We start from the raw sequence: 17,542 nt of genomic DNA on the forward strand, positions 1-17,542 counted from the left end.
TAAAATATACTGCTCTCTTGTTTTCATAATAAAGGTGACTGAATTCAATTTGAAAAGAAAATGGGACAAGTGTGTGCTGTGTATAAATAAGACTGTGGATGGAATCAATGTCACCGAGGATATGCGGGCTCACTGTGATGTGATGACCGCTAACTCAGGGTGTTACAAACACTAAGTTTATACGTAACGATTTTATTGACGTCTCATTGCTACTCAATGTCCCTGGACAACGTGAACATGTCAAGTCAATTGGTGAAAGACTGGTTTTTATACAGTCCAAATGTACATAAAACGACATATTAGACATTGAAACAGCATATGACAGGTTTTTTTCAGAAGAAAAAGTCTCCTACTGCCAATCCAGTGACTATTAAATAACTTTTTTCACGAAAATCATAAATACAACTAAGTTTTTCTATGCTCTGATTAAATGGGTACTCTAACCTGTCATGCTCTAAAACCAGTGGTACAACACAGAATAACCACTGAACTTCAAGGCCTAATACATAAGATCAACTTTATTCATCCCCGACAGGAGATTCTGGTGTATGTGTAGATAAAAGACAGGGATACATTTTTGTTTGCAAGAAAAGCTGCAAATGTGAGTTCATCTCCTAACATACATTCATAACAACGAATCAAACAACAGTACTACTGTGTCGCTAACGAACCTGGTAATGATTTACATTATCTCCAGTGAACAGTACTTCACTGACCACCTTTTAAATTCTATAAACAACTTATGTTTCACGACCAAAGTTGCGATGAAACAAACAAACGCAACAGGTCTGTGTGGTATACGAATAAATTACTATTATGAAACGAGTGATAAAAAGGAATCCTGGTGCATGAAATCATTTCCAGATTGAATGAAAAACTTTAACTCGTACTCTTATATATTCCTCCCCTTATGTCTGTTTCCTCGGTATGCCTACTACCCTATAAATACTGTGTAGGTACTGTGCAAAGGTTTCAGACACTAAAACACACTGGGAATGCTTTTGCTATAAATAACATAAATAGTTTTTCGTTTAACTATTAGTTAACCTCATCCAAAGTGTAGTGAATGGAACCAAACCTGAATCTAATCAGTATCTGCAGCACTTTGCCCTTGAACCACCAGCAGTTCTCTGTGGTTTGACCTGCACACAGTTTCTCCTGGTACTTTGCAGCACCTTGGGGAAGCTGCTGCAGTTCTTCTGTACATTCAGACTGTCCCAGTGTTTCTCTCTCTTCATAAGATCCCAGACTGACTCCACACTGCCCAGGGTCTGTGAGGGTCAGATCCACTTCATGAACTGAATGCTCCTTGGGGTCTTGTTATCCTGCACAATGAACCTGGGACCAGACACCTGATGGTGTTGTCTGATAAGAATCCATCCATCCACCCATCCATCCATCCATTTTCTATACCCGCTTTTTCCTGAATCAGGGTCACGGGGATCTGCTGGAGCCTATCCCAGCTCTCTTTCGGTTGGAAGACAGGGGTACACCCTGGACAGGTCTGATAAGAATCTAAAACACTAAAACTTCAGCACAGTAGCTACTGTACACAAACTGTAATACCTAAAGTTTTAGCTATTAAAACATCACTTCTTGATGATTTTGTTTCTTCTGCTCAGATATTGCGAACAGTGCATTTTTGTTGGATCCTCTTGTTCGTGAAGTCATAAAGTTTATTTAAATAAATACCAACCTTAAGAAGACTTTTGCTAAATGTCCGGAGATGAGAAGTCCGCGAAGGCAGCTCGGAAGGAAGAACGCACAAAGCTACAGGGAAGAGCTAAGGTACAGATGGATGATCCGAGCTTAGTTAACTAACTTACGATACGAAACGTGGTAATATATAAACAATTATCTTGCTTTTACCAGTGGAAGGACTCGACTGATAGACATCGGTAAGTGACAAGCGCTACTGTGTTCCGCAGATCAAATAGTGTGTTAAGCTAGCTAAATGCTGGAAATGAGAGATGAGGAGAGGAGGCAAAGATGGCTCATAAAGATGTCGAACTGGTGAGCAGAAGAACCGTGAAAGAGATGACGGGATCCTCGGCTGCTTATGCAGGTTTTGTCGATAAGAAGGGACACAAACGGCCTAAATGGGTATAACGCTAACATTTTTATGACAGTGATTACCACTCCAGCTTTAAGTCTAACCCTGTAGCTTCATGTAAGTTAGGTTTGGGTTCTTACAGACACATAAACGGTTCATGTGTAGATAGACCACCCTAGTACAGTACAGGACGTACAGTGAACGCAGTAACTGGAGACACGGCTAGCTCGTGTCTCTGTTTGGTGTAACTTAGCTGCTTGTTGTCTCCGTTGTCCCACTGTTTGACACGTGAATGTCAACACAAGACAAAGGCTCCAACACGAACCATCTACTGAGCAGCGTTAGCTCTATGTCCAAGGTTTGTCACAGTTCACTAACGCAGCGTTTTCTGACGTGCAAGCGATCAACTCAGTGAAAGAAAAAGGTACCGACTGGTACACATCTTTTTTAAAACAAACCTATGTTCATCTAATCACTAAAGAGGTCACATGGCATGCTTTTTAGTTTGATTGGCTGTCCAACAGAGAGAGAGAGAGAGAAAACCAAGACTGAGGGAAAGCACAATATGACAGCACGATACATATACATGCAAACAAAGGTAACAGGGCTGCTGCTCATACACAGTTACTATCAGCTGAATACATAGAGCTTTACTGTGGACTGGCCCGCAGATGTCCCTGTGAAAGCTACACCCAATGTGTTTCTGTGTTTATACTGTTAGGCCAAACAACAATGCAACTTCCTTGTTTGTCACATGATGCACACAGGCCCAAAATGGAAAACAAGTTAAACAAATACGGGCATTTTCCAAGCATCATGAACTATACAAATTGACTTTTTTAATCCTCAGAATGTGAATGAATTATGAAGAGTACATAAAAGGTGCTGCGATGTTTATTTGTATGTATGGGAGGCCGATTGCAGGGCAGCTGGCCCGGTGTTGTTCAAATGATAAATGACAGAAGTAGTTGAGTGAATTAAAGAGCTGAAAGCTGAAAACTGAAAGTCTTCCTACTTTCTCCACCTGTGGCCAATCGCTGAATGAGGTGGGTGTGGTTTTCAGTTTGGTCACATGTTACAGAAAGACGTTTTCCTTCTTAGAAACTAACCTGTGCCTGAAGTACGTTAAGTTCTATGCAGAATTTTTGCAGTGCATTAATAAAATTTAGGGTTAACAATTGTTTTAACAATTGATTTTCTTTTTCACAAAATATGTGAAATATAGTTCAATTCAATTTAATTCAGTTTATTTGTATAGCACCAAAACATCAGTCATCTTTTTACAAAAACAGGGGCAGATGATGTCCCTTTGGCTTGATTTAGACTTCAAGAAATACCGACTGTATAAGGACAGATGCTTGTGTAACTGCAACAACAACGGTTACTTGTGTTATAATTTAATGATAATTTCCTTGGTGTAGTACACTGGCGATGTGTCTAGGGTGTACCACACCTCTCGCCCAGGACAAGCAGGTGATACTGGATAGATAAATGGATGGACAAAACTTTTGGTCATTTGTAAAACTTTAAAATCTCAGTTTGTTTATATTGCTGTGTATCACTCGCATATTGTAGTTTTAAATATATTGGACCTCAGTATTTATTTTCTGTACCTCATCTCAGCAACATGATATTTGTTGTTGATAAGATACAGGATAAGATTTTATGATAAAAAATACAAGACATTAACCTTTCTGAGAACACCAAGTCCTATTATGTAACACTGAATGTTGTTATGTTTCTTTAGTTAACAGAACAATGGAAGTTAAGGGATGCTGCCAGCAATGGAAGACTTTACCAGCACAACACAGCAGGGGATGCTTGACCTCAACTATAAAAGATGGCGAAAGAATAAAGACAAAGAGAGAAAGATCAGGGCCACAGAAAAGTGTTACTCTAGCACCTACCTGCAGGTATGTGACAGAAAGGCAGTATGTGATGAGAAAGCCTCTGTTCTCTGCAGAAGAGCATGCATCTCCATTAAAGAAGACAGCTCCACAGACACACACAGTGAAGGTGAGGACCAGTGTCTTTATTAGTCTTCTATAGGAAGTCATATTTTGAACTTTATAGTCTACAAAATTTAAACCATCAAATACAATTTGAGATTACAATGTCTGTTTTCTTTTCAGATTACATGTCAGTGTCCTAGTCCTGTACAGAAAGACTTTTCCTTTTTCTGTAAAAGTAACAAGAAGATAAGGCCTGAACTGAATGCCATCATATTACTGTGCTGCACAGGTTCACACTCTTGTTACACCAGGTTAGGTAAATGTAATGTACTTTACAAAGGGTAGAAAAGCCACAATAGCTATCTGTGGCTGAATATTAGTTCCACTGCGAGAAAAATAAAAAATGATTAGAATGAAGTGAAGCCTTGTCCAGTCCAGTGCTCACATGACATACATCTGTGAGTGTAGCACACACCCTTCAAATCATGACTATCAGTCTTTGCTTTTTCTGCTCCATGCCTATGTTCCATGCTGCCCAAGAGCTAGCGTCAGCTGTAGTTACATGTTAACCTTCTAAATATCAGCATTTGGTTGTCTCTAGTGCTGGGTTTAGATTCATAATCTCATTTCATTGTGTTTTATTGTGAACTGTCTTCCCTCATGGTCTAAGGTATCAAAAAGAGGAGGAGCCTCACAGTGGCTGCTATGAACATGCTTTTTCACTACATAGCATGTTCCTCTCTTGGCCTAGGTATGATAGAGGAATAGTCACATACCAGCTAGTGACATAACCACACAAAGCAGGTCCAAGTAGCAGATTAGTAGATGTGGTTGTCATCAGACTCCTGACCTCATGTGTTTCTGGGGGGCATTGCTGTATTGTTGTTCTGCACTCCCTGCTAAGTTGAGTCAGACGGTTCGTTGTGGGCAGCAAAAAGGTCAGAACCTAGATAGAACCTAGGTCAGAACATTAATACATTACATATTGTTAATTTACATAACTGCTGGCTGAACTGAAATTGTTCTAATTTTCAAAAAAATCATAATTCAAACAATTACCATATTAAGCGTAATGGAGTCACGCTTTTAGAAGAAAAGTGAAAGAGAAAATTAATACATAAATGAAGTTATATACATTTTTTTCAAGAAAAGGTCTATGAGAAAAGTCATATCAACATGGGAGAAAATAGTAATATGAGAAAATTCATAGTACAGTGAAGAAAGTCACAACTGTTGAGAAAAGTCATGACACTGAGAAAGGGCATGAAATGGAAAAGTCATACCTATGAAAAACCACAATGCGGAGAGAAGTGAGTAACATGAGAAAGGGATTTTCTCTCCAAATATGTCAAGACAAAAGTGAATTCAAAGTAATTCAGTATTCTCAAGGCACTTTACAAAAAAGACAAACCCACCAAATCCTTTATGAGCAAGCATTAGATTAGATAACATATTTGATTGTGATGTATTAAAATGGCATCACATACAATCACAACATAACATGTTGTAATGTTACTGCTTTTTCATATAAAGATAAAAGTTTACTTTTTGGGGAAAATTGTACCAAGTGAGAACAATTCTTCCTTCATATTACTACTGCTGAGCTCAGCTGTGCTGTTCCTCGTTTCTTCTGTGGAGCTGATACTAAGTATCATCCAATAAGCAGCTCAGCCTGAAACCCTTCGTACAGTGGGGCAAATAAGTATTTGATACACTGCTGATTTTTCAAGTTTTCCCACTTACAAAGAATTCAGAGATCTGTAATTTTCATTGTAGATACACCTCAACTGTGAGAGACAGAATCTAAAAAAAAATCCAGAAAATCACATTGTATGATTTTTAAATAATTAATTTCCATTTTATTGCATGAAATAAGTATTTGATACAATAGAAAAATAGAACTTAATATTTGGTACAGAAACCTTTGTTACAATTACAGAGGTCAGACGTTTCCTGTAGTTCTTGACCAGGTTTGCACACACTGCAGCGGGGATTTTGGCCCACTCCTCCATACAGGTCTTCTCCAGATCTTTCAGGTTTTGGGGCTGTCGCTGGGCAACACGGAGTTTCAGCTCCCTCCACAGATTTTCAATTGGGTTCAGGTCTGGAGACTGGCTAGGCCACTCCAGGACCTTGAAATGTTTCTTACGGAGCCACTCCTTAGTTGCCCTGGCTGTGTGTTTGGGGTCATTGTCATGCTGGAAGACCCAGCCATGACCCATCTTCAATGCTCTTACTGAGGGAAGGAGGTTGTTGCCCAAAATCTCACGATACATGGCCCCATCCATCCTCCCCTCAATACGGTGCAGTCGTCCTGTCCCCTTTGCAGAAAAGCACCGCCAAAGCATGATGTTCCCATGCTTCACGGTTGGGATGGTGTTCTTGGGATTGTACTCATCCTTCTTCTTCCTCCAAACACGGCGAGTGGAGTTTATACCAAAAAGTTCTATTTTGGTCTCATCTGACCACATGATCTTCTCCCATGCCTCCTCTGGGTCATCCAGATGGTCTTTGGCATGAAGGTGTAGTTAGTATATTACTAATGGTAACCGTTGAGACTGCGGTTCCAGCTCTCTTCAGGTCATTGGCCAGGTCCTCCCGTGTAGTTTTAGGCTGATCCCTCACCTTTCTCAGGATCAATGATACTCCACGATACTGCACGAGATCTTGCATGGAGCCCCAGTCCGAGGGAGATTGACAGTCATCTTGAATTTTTTCCATTTTCGAATAATTGCGCCAACAGTTGTTGCCTTCTCACCAAGCTGTTTGTCTATTGTCCTGTAGCCCATCCCAGGCCTGTGCAGGTCTACAATTTTGTCTCTAGTGTCCTTAGACATCTCTTTGGTCTTGCCCATAGTGGAGAAGGCAATGAGTGGAGGGTAGGAGGACTTCTTAAAGACAAAATAACAGGTTTGTGAGAGCCAGAATTCTTGCTGGTTGGTAGGTGATCAAATACTTATTTCATGCAATAAAATGGAAATTAATTATTTAAAAATCATACAATGTGATTTTCTGGATTTTTTTTTAGATTCTGTTACTCATAGTTGAGGTGTACCTATGATGAAAATTACAGATCTCTCCATTCTTTGTAAGTGGCAAAACTTGAAAAATCGGTAGTGTATCAAATACTTATTTGCCCCACTGTATGTGTCATGTCTGAATAGAGCCATTACAGAGCATTGATATAATGAAGATGCAGCAATAATTATTGTTGTTTAATTCTGTCACTCTTCTGCCCTTATAGGAGAATACGTTGGGTTTTAGCAGAGGAGAACACACTGACACAAATGTCTTGTTCAGACCAAGAACGGAATTGGTTCTAAAGAGCCTCGGCCTCTCTCACAGACATATCTCCTCTCCCTCGGCTTCTACAGAAGAACCACACTTGGGTGTCTCAGAGCTCATCGGGAGTATGGGCCATGAGGTGCCAGCTCTTGGATCATGTTCCTCAGGCAGCAGATCAGCCCAGCTGAGCCTCTCGAGCTCCACTCTGGATGAGCAGAGACCAAACACTCCTCTGAAGCCGCAAATGACATCCACTGTCATATATCCTAAATACATCCCTTGCTCAGGGTACTCCAGGCCAGGCCTAACTAAGCTCGGGCTGGGAGGGAATGAGGGGAAAGGTCAAGGAGATACCAACCTATTCTCTTATGGACACTCAAAGGGAGAAGCCATGTCTTCCTATCAGGCAAAACACTGGGCCTGTGCCATCCCTAAAGCTTTGCCTCCATCTCCAGACAGGTACTCTGCAGGTTGGGACCCAAACAGGGAATATCAGGCTTTGCTGAACTACACCTACCCTCTGAAACCAGGAGAGGCTAGTGATTGGGGCAGTTCTGAGCTTTACTCTGTCCTGCAAACAGACCTGCAGGACTCAGGGGTTGAACTGGAACACTTTTGCAGCCCCATCAGCATGACAGGGTTGGACTTTTCAATGACTGGCACAGGGAAGACCAGTGAAATTAATTCTCTGGCTGCAGGTCATTGGTCACCTGACCTTGCAGTGTTCACCAGATCTTCAGATGTTCTGGCCTCCAGTATCCCACTCTCCGTAACAAACTCTTCAGGTCTGAGAGGTTTGAACAGTTTGTACTGCAGTAAGGACAGAGGTGGACTGAAGACTGGTCATCATCAGCACCATGTACTGTCCACCTCCACTGCTTTCCACACCACCAGTGCCCTTCATTGGTCCAGAAGTGCATTTGGGGAGGTGGAGGAGGAGTTCTGGCCTCTTCCAGAGCAACTGATGGAGCTGAAACTGCTGTCCAGGCAGGTCAGTACTGTTGACACTCATTAACTTTTCTGCCAATATCAAATTGGTGATTTTATTCAGATCAATTCAATTCAATTCAATTCAATTTTATTTGTATAGCGCCAAATCACAATACAAATCATCTCAAGGCACTTTACAAAAAACCAAAAAAACCCAACAAATCCCTTATGAGCAAGCACTTGGTGACAGTGGAGAGGAAAAACTCCCTTTAATGGAAGAAAAAATCCATCTGCCATCTGCCTCGACCGGTTGGGGTGAGTGGATAGAGGAGAGAGAAAAGAACAGCAACAATAAACAACAAATAGACACTGCAGGTTGGTGGGACCAGTAACTGCACATCAGCAATATACAGCTCCAGGTCCGGGGACACCTGCAGAAGGTACAGAGAGAGAACAGAGAGAGAGGGAGAGAGCACAAACTAGGGGAGAGAGAGAGCACAAACTTCGTGACATTCAAGGGTGGAATATATGTGAGGGGAAGGGAAGGGAAGGGAAGGGAAGGGGAGCTCAGTGCACTGATGGTCCTCGGGCAGTCTAGGCATATAGCAGCATAACTAAGGGATGGTTCAGGGTTACCTGAAGCCAGCCCTAACTTTACGCTTTGTCAAAAAGGAAGGTTTTAAGTCTAGCCTTAAAAGTACAAAGAGTGTCTGCCTCCTGAACCCAGACTGGGAGCTGGTTCCACAGGAGAGGAGCTTGAGAGCTAAAGGCTCTGCCTCCCATTCTACTTTTGGAAACTCTGGGAACCACAAGTAGACCTGCACTCTGAGAGCGGAGTGGTCTATTGGAATAATATGGTACTATGAGGTCTTTAAGGTATGAAGGAGCTTGATCATGAAGGGATTTGTATGTGTGAAGAAGGATTTTAAATTCTATTATGGATTTTACAGGGAGCCATTGAAGAGAAGCTAATATAGGAGAAATATGAGCTATCTTGCCTGTTCCTGTGAGGACTCTGGCTGCAGCATTCTGGATTAACCAGAGGCTTTTTATGGAGATACTGGGACATCCAGATAATTATGAGTTACAGTAATCTAGCCTTGAGGTAACAAATGCATGGACTAGTTTTTCTGCATCATTTTGAGATAGGATGTTCCTAATTTCGGCAATGTTGCACAAGTGAAAGAATTTTCTAGAGATTTGTTTTATGTGTGAGTTAAAGGACATGTCCTGGTCAAAAATAACTCCAAGGTTTTTTACAGTAGTGCTAGAGGCCAGGGTTATGCCATCTAGAGTAGCTATAATTTGAGAAAAGTTATTTCTGAGGTTTTTAGTCCCAAATACAATACTTCTGTTTTCTCTGAATTTAAAAGTAGAAAGTTACTGGTCATCCAGGCCTTTATGTCAGACATGCCTGAAGTCTGGTTAACTGGTTTGTGTTAACAGGTTTCATAGATGGATACAGCTGAGCAGCATAGCAGTGGTAATTAACAGAGTGCTTCCTAATAACATAGCCTAAAGGAAGCATGTACAGGGTGAACAGAATCGGTCCTAGCACAGAGCCTTGTGGAACTCCATAACTAACTTTTGTGCATGTGGAAGGTTCATCATGAACATGAACAAACTGGAATCTGTCTGATAAGTAGGATTGGAACCATTTGAATGCTGTTCCTCTGATAGCAGTCACATGCTCCAGTCTCTGTAATAAGATGCTGTTGTCAGTAGTGTCAAATGCAGCACTAAGGTCTAGGAGGACAAGTATAGAAACAAGTCCATTATCTGAGGCTAAGAGAAGATCATTGGTGACTTTTAACAGTGCTGTTTCTGTACTATGATGTGCTCTAAATCCTGATTGAAAATCTTCAAATAGTTCATTCCTGTGTAAGTGGTCTGATAGCTGCTTAGCAACAGCTTTATCTAGGATTTTAGAAATAAATGGTAGGTTGGATATTGGTCTTTAATTAGCCAAGACTCCTGGATCAAGACTGGGCTTTTTGAGTAAGGGTTTGATTACTGCAGTCTTAAAGGCCTGTGGTACGTAGCCTGATACTAGAGATAAATTCACCAAGTCTAATAAAGATGAGTTAATTAATGGCAGGGTGTCTTTAAGCAGTCTAGTCGGGATGGGGTCTAAGAGACATGTTGATGATGTAGATGAAGCAACTGCTGATGTGAATCCAAAATCCAAATCCTGTTTTGTCAGATCATTCTTTAATAACTTTTGAATTTAAAATGATGGATCATGCAGCGTTTGGAAGAAAATTCCACTACAGCAGATGTTTATCTGACAACGCTGTTAATAAATTTAAGAAAATGATTCCATCTTTATTTACATCTATGCCAAGTATAAACGTAGTGGAGGGCAGCTGCTTTAATCCCACTCCCTACCAAATTGATCATGTTGTTGACAGTGCTGTAACCTCACTGCGTGAAACGCTTGATTCTGTGGCCCCTCTGAAAAAGAAGTTAGTGAATCAGAGAAGACTAGCCCCATGGTATAATTTACATATTCGTACCTTAAAGCAGGCATCATGAAAGCTGGAAAGGAAGTGGCGTTCCACAAACTTAGAGGAAATTTTTCTAGCCTGGAAAAACAGTCTACTAACATATAAAAAAGCTCTCCGTAAAGCCAGAACTGCATACTGCATACTATTCATTTAATAGATCAAGACTAGGCTTTTTGATTAAAGGTTTGATTACTGCAGTCTTAAAGGCCTGTGGTACGTAGCCTGATACTAGAGATAAATTTACCAAGTCTAATAAAGATGAGTTCATTAATGGCAGGGTGTCTTTAAGCAGTCTAGTCGGGATGGGGTCTAAGAGACACATTGATGATTTCGATGAAGCAAGTACTGATGTAAATTCAGAGAGATCTATGGGAGAGAAGCAGTCTAAACATAACTGAGGTCCTACAAATGATTCAAGACTTTTTGTCAGCCTGGCTACAGTGCTGAAAAGAAACCTGGGATTGTTCTTATTTTCCTCTGTTAGTGATGAATAGTATGCAGTTCTGGCAACATGATCAGTTTATCTGATCTTTTCTCACCTTTCCTTATTCATCAATTGTATTAATTTCGCTTATTGAGATTTAGAAAGGTCAAACTAACAATTTCCTTGTAACCAAAAATAGCCTTCAGTTACATTGAGTGTGACATTATCGCTGCCTTTAGAAGACATCTATCTGCATTTTGGATCTGTAGATTTTTTATGGAGCCCTGAAGACAGATACAGGTGCATCTCAATAAATTAGAATATCATCAAAATGTTGCTTTATTTCAGTAATTGAATTTAAAAAGTGAAACTCATATTATATATTTATTACACACAGACTGATATATTTCTGATACACAGTCTGTGGCACTGCTGAGGTGTTTTGGAAGTCCAACTTGCTCTGATAGCAGCCTTCAGCTCTTCTGCGTTGTTGGGTCTGGTATCTCGCATCTTCCTCTTCACAATACACTGGACCTCAAGCAACATGGATTCTGTACCTCTCCTCTCTTCCTCCAGACTCTGGGACCTTGATTTCCAAATGAAATGCAAAATGTGCTTTCATCTGAAAAGAGGACTTTACTTTACCTTTCACTGAGCAACAGTGCAGTCCTTTTTGTCCTTAGCCCAAGTAAGACGCCTCTGACGTTGTCTCTGGTTCAAGAGTGGCTTGACACAAGGAATGCGACAGTTGTAGCTCATGTTCTGGATACGTCTGTGCGTGGTGGCTTTTGAAGCACTGGCTCCAGCTTCCTTCCATTCATCTTTCCATTAATGTGCTTGGGTACAGCACTCTGTGAACAGCCAGCTTCTTTAGCAATGACCTTTTGTGTCTTACCCTCCTTGTGCAGGGTGTCAATGATCGTCTTCTGGACAACTGTCAAGTCAGCAGTCTTCCCTATGATTGTGTGGCCTACTGAACCACACAGAGGCCATTTAAAGGCTCAGGAAACCTTTGTAGGTGTTTTGAGTTAATTAGTTGGCTAGAATGTGACACCATGAGTCTCCAATATTAAACCTTTTCACAATACTCTTAATTTTCTGAGATACTGAATTTTGGGTTTTCATTAGCTGTAAGTTATAATCATCAAAAGTAAAAGAAATAAACACTTTAAATATATAAGTCTGTGTGAAATGAATCTATAGAATATGAGTTTCACTTTTTGATTTGAATTACTGAAATAAATCAACTTTTTGATAATATTCTAGGGTTACAGGGATCTGCTTGAACCTATCCCAGGTCACCAGTCCATCTCCTGTGTCTTTCTTAGGGACAAATGGTTGCACAAGGGCTTTATGTCTGAGAGAGTAAAATGCTGTTCTAGTTATATTTCTAGCTTGAAATTTGAAAGACAAAAATTAAATAGAGATTTTTTTTTTTCATGCTTCATGTTTTTGAGCACCAATATGGGTCTGCATTTCTTTGGCTTTGTTAGTTTGATTGTTTACAGAATATATTGGTCATCCATGTGTTTATGTAGTGAATGGAGTGAGACAGTTTATCAGACTGACATAGGGACATGCATAGGCATGAAAACCAATGTCATATTGTCTAATATGGCCAAATTGAAATTCATATACTCCTCAAACATATCTAACTGTTCATTTTCAGAACCCTCATCCTGTTGAGGGTTGAATTTAAGAAAATGACAGGATAGACTGTAATTTATCAGTCTAAGTCATATTTGCATTAAAGAAACAGGTTATATGGTGACTCTAAATTGCCCGAAGGTGTGAATTTTTGTCTGTGTGTATGTGTGAGCCCAGTGATAGACTGTGCAGGGATCAGCTCAGCTCAATATGTGGTCCGTGTGCAGGTAAGGGAGGTGACGGCCCTGCTGAGCCAGTCAGTCACACCCAGTTGGGAATCTCCGGAGCCAGGCACCAACTCCATCCTCTCCTCCATCACCTTGTCTGGTAAGCAGGAGGCTGAAGTCAAAGATCTGGAGGGCATCAATCTAGACACAGCGGAGGGAAAAAATAACAGAGAGAGCAGTGCTGCTCAAATGGGTATGTATTGTATAGGTGTTAGGTAAATCCTTTTAACAAATAGACTCAGAGGACGAACTTCGGTAAGATTATATAGAGGTTTTACTTGCAAGGAGTAACAGTCACACAGCACCTTGGTACAGCATGAGGGTCACTGGCTGCTTGCAGCCTAACACATCAGTTTTCATGGTAACACAAAAGGGAGGGGATTTCACACAGAAAGACATATGGGCCTTAAATAGTCAAGGTTAGAGTAAACTGTGCTCACTGAGAACAAAAATTATATTTCCACAATACACAACAGGCCCTATTCAGTAGTCTTTCCATTATACTAAAGTAAGCTATATTAGATCACTTGAGGGTAAACATTTGAATTTTTCTAACAATAGGTATTATACAGATTTGGACCAATAACTCTTAAAGGGGCGTCCACATTACGTATTCTCTCTAGTGGTTTATTTGTCCAGGTTTTGCCTCTATAATAGTACAACAGGAAAGAATTGAATTTAGTTTGTGGCTCTTGCAGCATAAGAGCGAATTCACAAATTTATCTCTTTTCCATCAGCAGCATGTCACAGGGTCTCTGAGATGGTGAGGAGGATTTGTGAAGCCTGGGTGGAGCCAGGTAGAGGTGGCCTAAACTGGTCCAGTCTCAGGGAGGTGGAGGCTTTGGTTGAGCAGTTGTGTGACCCCACGCTGCCTTGCAGCAAGAGGAACAGACAGGAGGATGAGGAAAAAAGTAACTCCCTGATGCAACATATCCAGGTAAAGAGGATAAATAAAAGACGAGATGATACAGTAGAACACTGTCTTCTAAATCCTGCTTTATTTTCAGCACACATTGTGACATGCTCACCATGCATTGTGTGTGTTCCAGGTCTTCTGTTCACACCTGGAGAAGCTCATACAACAGCTGTACACAGTGTCAGAGAAGATGGAACTGCTCGCTGAAGCCACTGTGGACATCGATAATCTAAGGTCATTTGTAGCCGAGTATCAGGTGAAGACTAGGCCTCAACATGCCAGGCCTATTATATTCTAGAGTGATGTGTTGTGTCTGTTTCTACTACACTAGCTGGGTTACCATGTTGACACATTTGTGATAGGGCATTCACTTTTTATTTGAAAATAATTTCCAATTGCATTTGTTTATTTATGATCCTAATAGTGCTTGAAGGAGATTGTTGAGGATCCTCTCTAGGTGTCGGCTAGACCTATTGCTGCCCTGTTGATCTAACAATAAACTGAGCTAATCAGTAAAAAGGGAGGAGGACAATAGCAAGTGAAGCTCTGCTAATCAGCTACCACACTGACACGTGAGAAACTGTGGAAGAAGTTTGCTACTGAGGTGGTAAAATGACCACCAAAGTTTATTTGTGGACTTTGTAAAAATGCCTCAGTCTACAGGTGCATCTCAATAAATTAGAATTTCATCAAAAAGTTGATTTATTCCACTAATTAAATTCAGAAAGTGAAACTCATATATATTATAGATTTATTACACACACTGATATATTTCAATGATATGTTTCTTTTAATTTTGATTATTATAACTTACCCATAATTCATTAGAATATTGTGGATAAAGCTCAATATTGGAGACTCATGGTGTCACACTCTATCCAGCTAATTAACTCAGAATACCTACTAAGGTGTCCTGAGCTTTTGTTGCGCAAGTGAAAGAAGGTAGTTCTAGAGATAACACCTCATAACACCTCAGCAGTGCCACAGACTGATCACCTCCATGCCACACCACATTGCTGCAGTAATTCATACAAAAGCAGCCCCAACCAAGTACTGAGTGCTGTACATGTTCATACTTTTCAGTGTTCCAACATTTCTGTGTTTAAAAATACTTTTTATATTGGTCTGAAGTAATATTCTAATTTTCTGAGATCCAGAATTTGGGGTTTTTATAAGCTGTAAGTTATAATCATCAAAATTAAAAGAAATAAACACTTGAAATATATCAATCTGTGTGTAATAAATCCATATAATATATGAGTTTCACTTTTTGAATTGAATTACTGAAATAAATCAACCTGATTTATTGAGATGCACCTGTAAAATCACAGCAAATCTGAGGACAGAGCTGCTGCTGCAGCCCAGGTAGGGCTGCACAGACATCAGAAACCAGCAATGTTCGTTGTATGTCTGATTGCTAAGTACTACCACATTCATACTCTGGAGCCAGAGGCTCATAAAAACCCTCACCCTTAAGATAGACACGGTCATATGAAGGTTTTGTTTGGTTTGTTTACAATGACTAATTGCTAATTGCTAGTTTGAATTGAAGTAGTTTTTTTCTATTTATTATATTATTTTCAACTATATTATTATTTTTTTACATTTGTAACAGGCTACAGATTACCTGTCATCAAAGGTGAACCTGATCTGTCCTTTTCAGGTTAAGTTATCTTTGAAGCTGCATGCTTCTGCAAGGTTCATGCACTTTGCATTTGGGTGAAAGAAAGAAAAGAAAGAAAAAAGTTCATCTTAATTAGGTATGAAATTAGAATTTGTAATACATGCATGTAAAAAGGTGCACAAAGGTTTTAACTGTGTGTCAGGTCACAGGTTGGCAGCATTATTTGTTGCAGTATGTTTTACTGATGTGATGCTGTCAGAGTTTTCAGAAAGAAGTCAGCAGCCATCAGCCCCTGATTTCCTGTGTTCTGCGCACCGGACAGCTTCTCCTTAGTTGCATCAACACCACATCTCCAAGTGAGTCTGTCGTATGCAATGTTATAGACAGAAATTAAAATGAAAAGCAGTCGTTATTCATCTTTTAATGAGTTTATTTTTATTTATCTCCTGATTTCCAGTTTTAAGAGACACCCTGCTGCTGATAGAGAGGCAGTCTGCAGCACTGCAGAACCACACTGAAGACTTAACCTCCATCCTGTCTGCCATGGACAACCTCACCCAGCCCAGTCAGCCCAGTCCAGTCTAGCTGAGCAGAGAGGCTCATATTTATGATTAACAAAAAGCACAGCTGACTGCATTTTTGCAGTTATATGGAATAACATGCTATTTATATATTATTGTAGCAAAGAGAAAATTTCAAGGACGTTTCATGAAGGAAAGAGTGTACAGTGTCTTGAAGTGATCACATTGAATAATACTGGTCCTCAAGTGCTTCAAAAACTATTACAGAATTTTACAATTTTACAGTCTTTTTTTATTTATACTTACTGTCACTCTTCTGTTTTTAAGTCTTAACCAGAGTCCATCCATCCAGCCAGCTCCGGCTAATATTGGGTGAGAGGCAGGATGCACCCTGGACAGATTACCAGTCTATCACAGGGGCCTGTTTCAGAAAGCAGGTTTAGTGAAAATCCTGAGTTTGTTAACTCTGAGATGAGGGATACTCAGGGTTTTTGGTTTCACAAAGTTCAGAATGATTTACTCTGAGTCAGTTACTGCGGTAACATACCCCATGAACTAAACCTGCTCGCTGGCCGGTTTTATAAACCCTGAGTTGTTTCTTAGTAATCAAACCCTGTCTAGACGTATTTCTTTTCCTTTTATGGGTAATTTAGAGTCATAAAGTAACGTAATCTGCATGTGTTTGGACTGTGGGTGGAAGAGAACATGCAAACTGTCATGCACAGAATAAAGCTGGCTGTGGTTTTAGTTTGTGTTTTTGTGCACATGTAGAGGAAAGTGAAGGACCTGCTAAACAGCTCAAACACAGACAGATTTCAAGGACTTTACCCTAGACTCTATTTTTGGTTGATAGTAATGTAAAACAGCTCCTAATGTTTCAAAATGGACTCTTTATGCTTTATTTATGTACATAAATCAGGTTTTTACACAGAAGTTACAGGAAAAAACATTTCTACTGTACAAGACACAAGAGCGGCCATGGTGTCCATATGTCTGTCTCTGGTGGTATTGACAGTCACATTCATTTGCCTTTCAATAGGCCAACACAATATTAATATTACATTTTGTCTTAAGTTTTCATTTCACTGAGTTCGAATATGTGAACTGCTTTATAAACAATATCGTATCTTGATCTCTAAAATCACAATGTGCTTACAGAAGGCCTCCCTGTGGAAGTCGCTGGGCATGCAATAAATCTTATGTTTCAGCACCACACAAGACAGTCATTCTCAAAGTTTTGTAATTATGTTTCCACAAAAGAGAATTTTTCCTCTCCAAAACAAAAATCAACAAATAAAAGCAAAAAAAAAAAAAAAAAAGGAACATCAGAGAGCTTTATTTCATATTGCATTCCATTTTATATGTTTTGTTTAATCAGGGTTGTTGCTGGGTGACTAACCATCAGTACTGCATTATGTTACCCTTATTAGTCCCACAAATGGGGAAATTCTATTAC

At 40.0% G+C, this 17,542-nt stretch overlaps 1 protein-coding gene across 5 annotated transcripts; it reads left to right on the top strand.

Annotated features, from left to right (window-relative positions):
• The first annotated feature begins 1,465 nt into the window (after positions 1-1,465).
• cep68 (centrosomal protein 68) lies at positions 1,466-17,405 on the top strand. Of its 5 annotated transcripts, XM_026309213.1 has the most exons (9): positions 1,466-1,502; positions 1,623-1,898; positions 3,801-4,069; positions 7,250-8,281; positions 13,026-13,218; positions 13,763-13,962; positions 14,075-14,197; positions 15,825-15,921; positions 16,023-17,405. In XM_026309213.1, the coding sequence occupies exons 3-9, from the start codon at positions 3,812-3,814 to the stop codon at positions 16,148-16,150; spliced, it is 2,031 nt and encodes a 676-aa protein (XP_026164998.1). In that variant the 5' UTR covers positions 1,466-1,502; positions 1,623-1,898; positions 3,801-3,811; the 3' UTR covers positions 16,151-17,405. The 5 variants fall into 5 exon arrangements, with proteins under 5 accessions (XP_026164998.1, XP_026164999.1, XP_026164995.1 ...); XM_026309214.1 differs by lacking the exon at positions 1,466-1,502 and having other exon boundaries at positions 1,509-1,788; XM_026309210.2 differs by lacking the exons at positions 1,466-1,502; positions 1,623-1,898 and adding an exon at positions 1,933-2,103.
• Positions 17,406-17,542: the final 137 nt, after the last annotated feature.

This window comes from Mastacembelus armatus, chromosome 15, assembly GCF_900324485.2.
Source record: "Mastacembelus armatus chromosome 15, fMasArm1.2, whole genome shotgun sequence".
Taxonomy (NCBI): domain Eukaryota; kingdom Metazoa; phylum Chordata; class Actinopteri; order Synbranchiformes; family Mastacembelidae; genus Mastacembelus; species Mastacembelus armatus.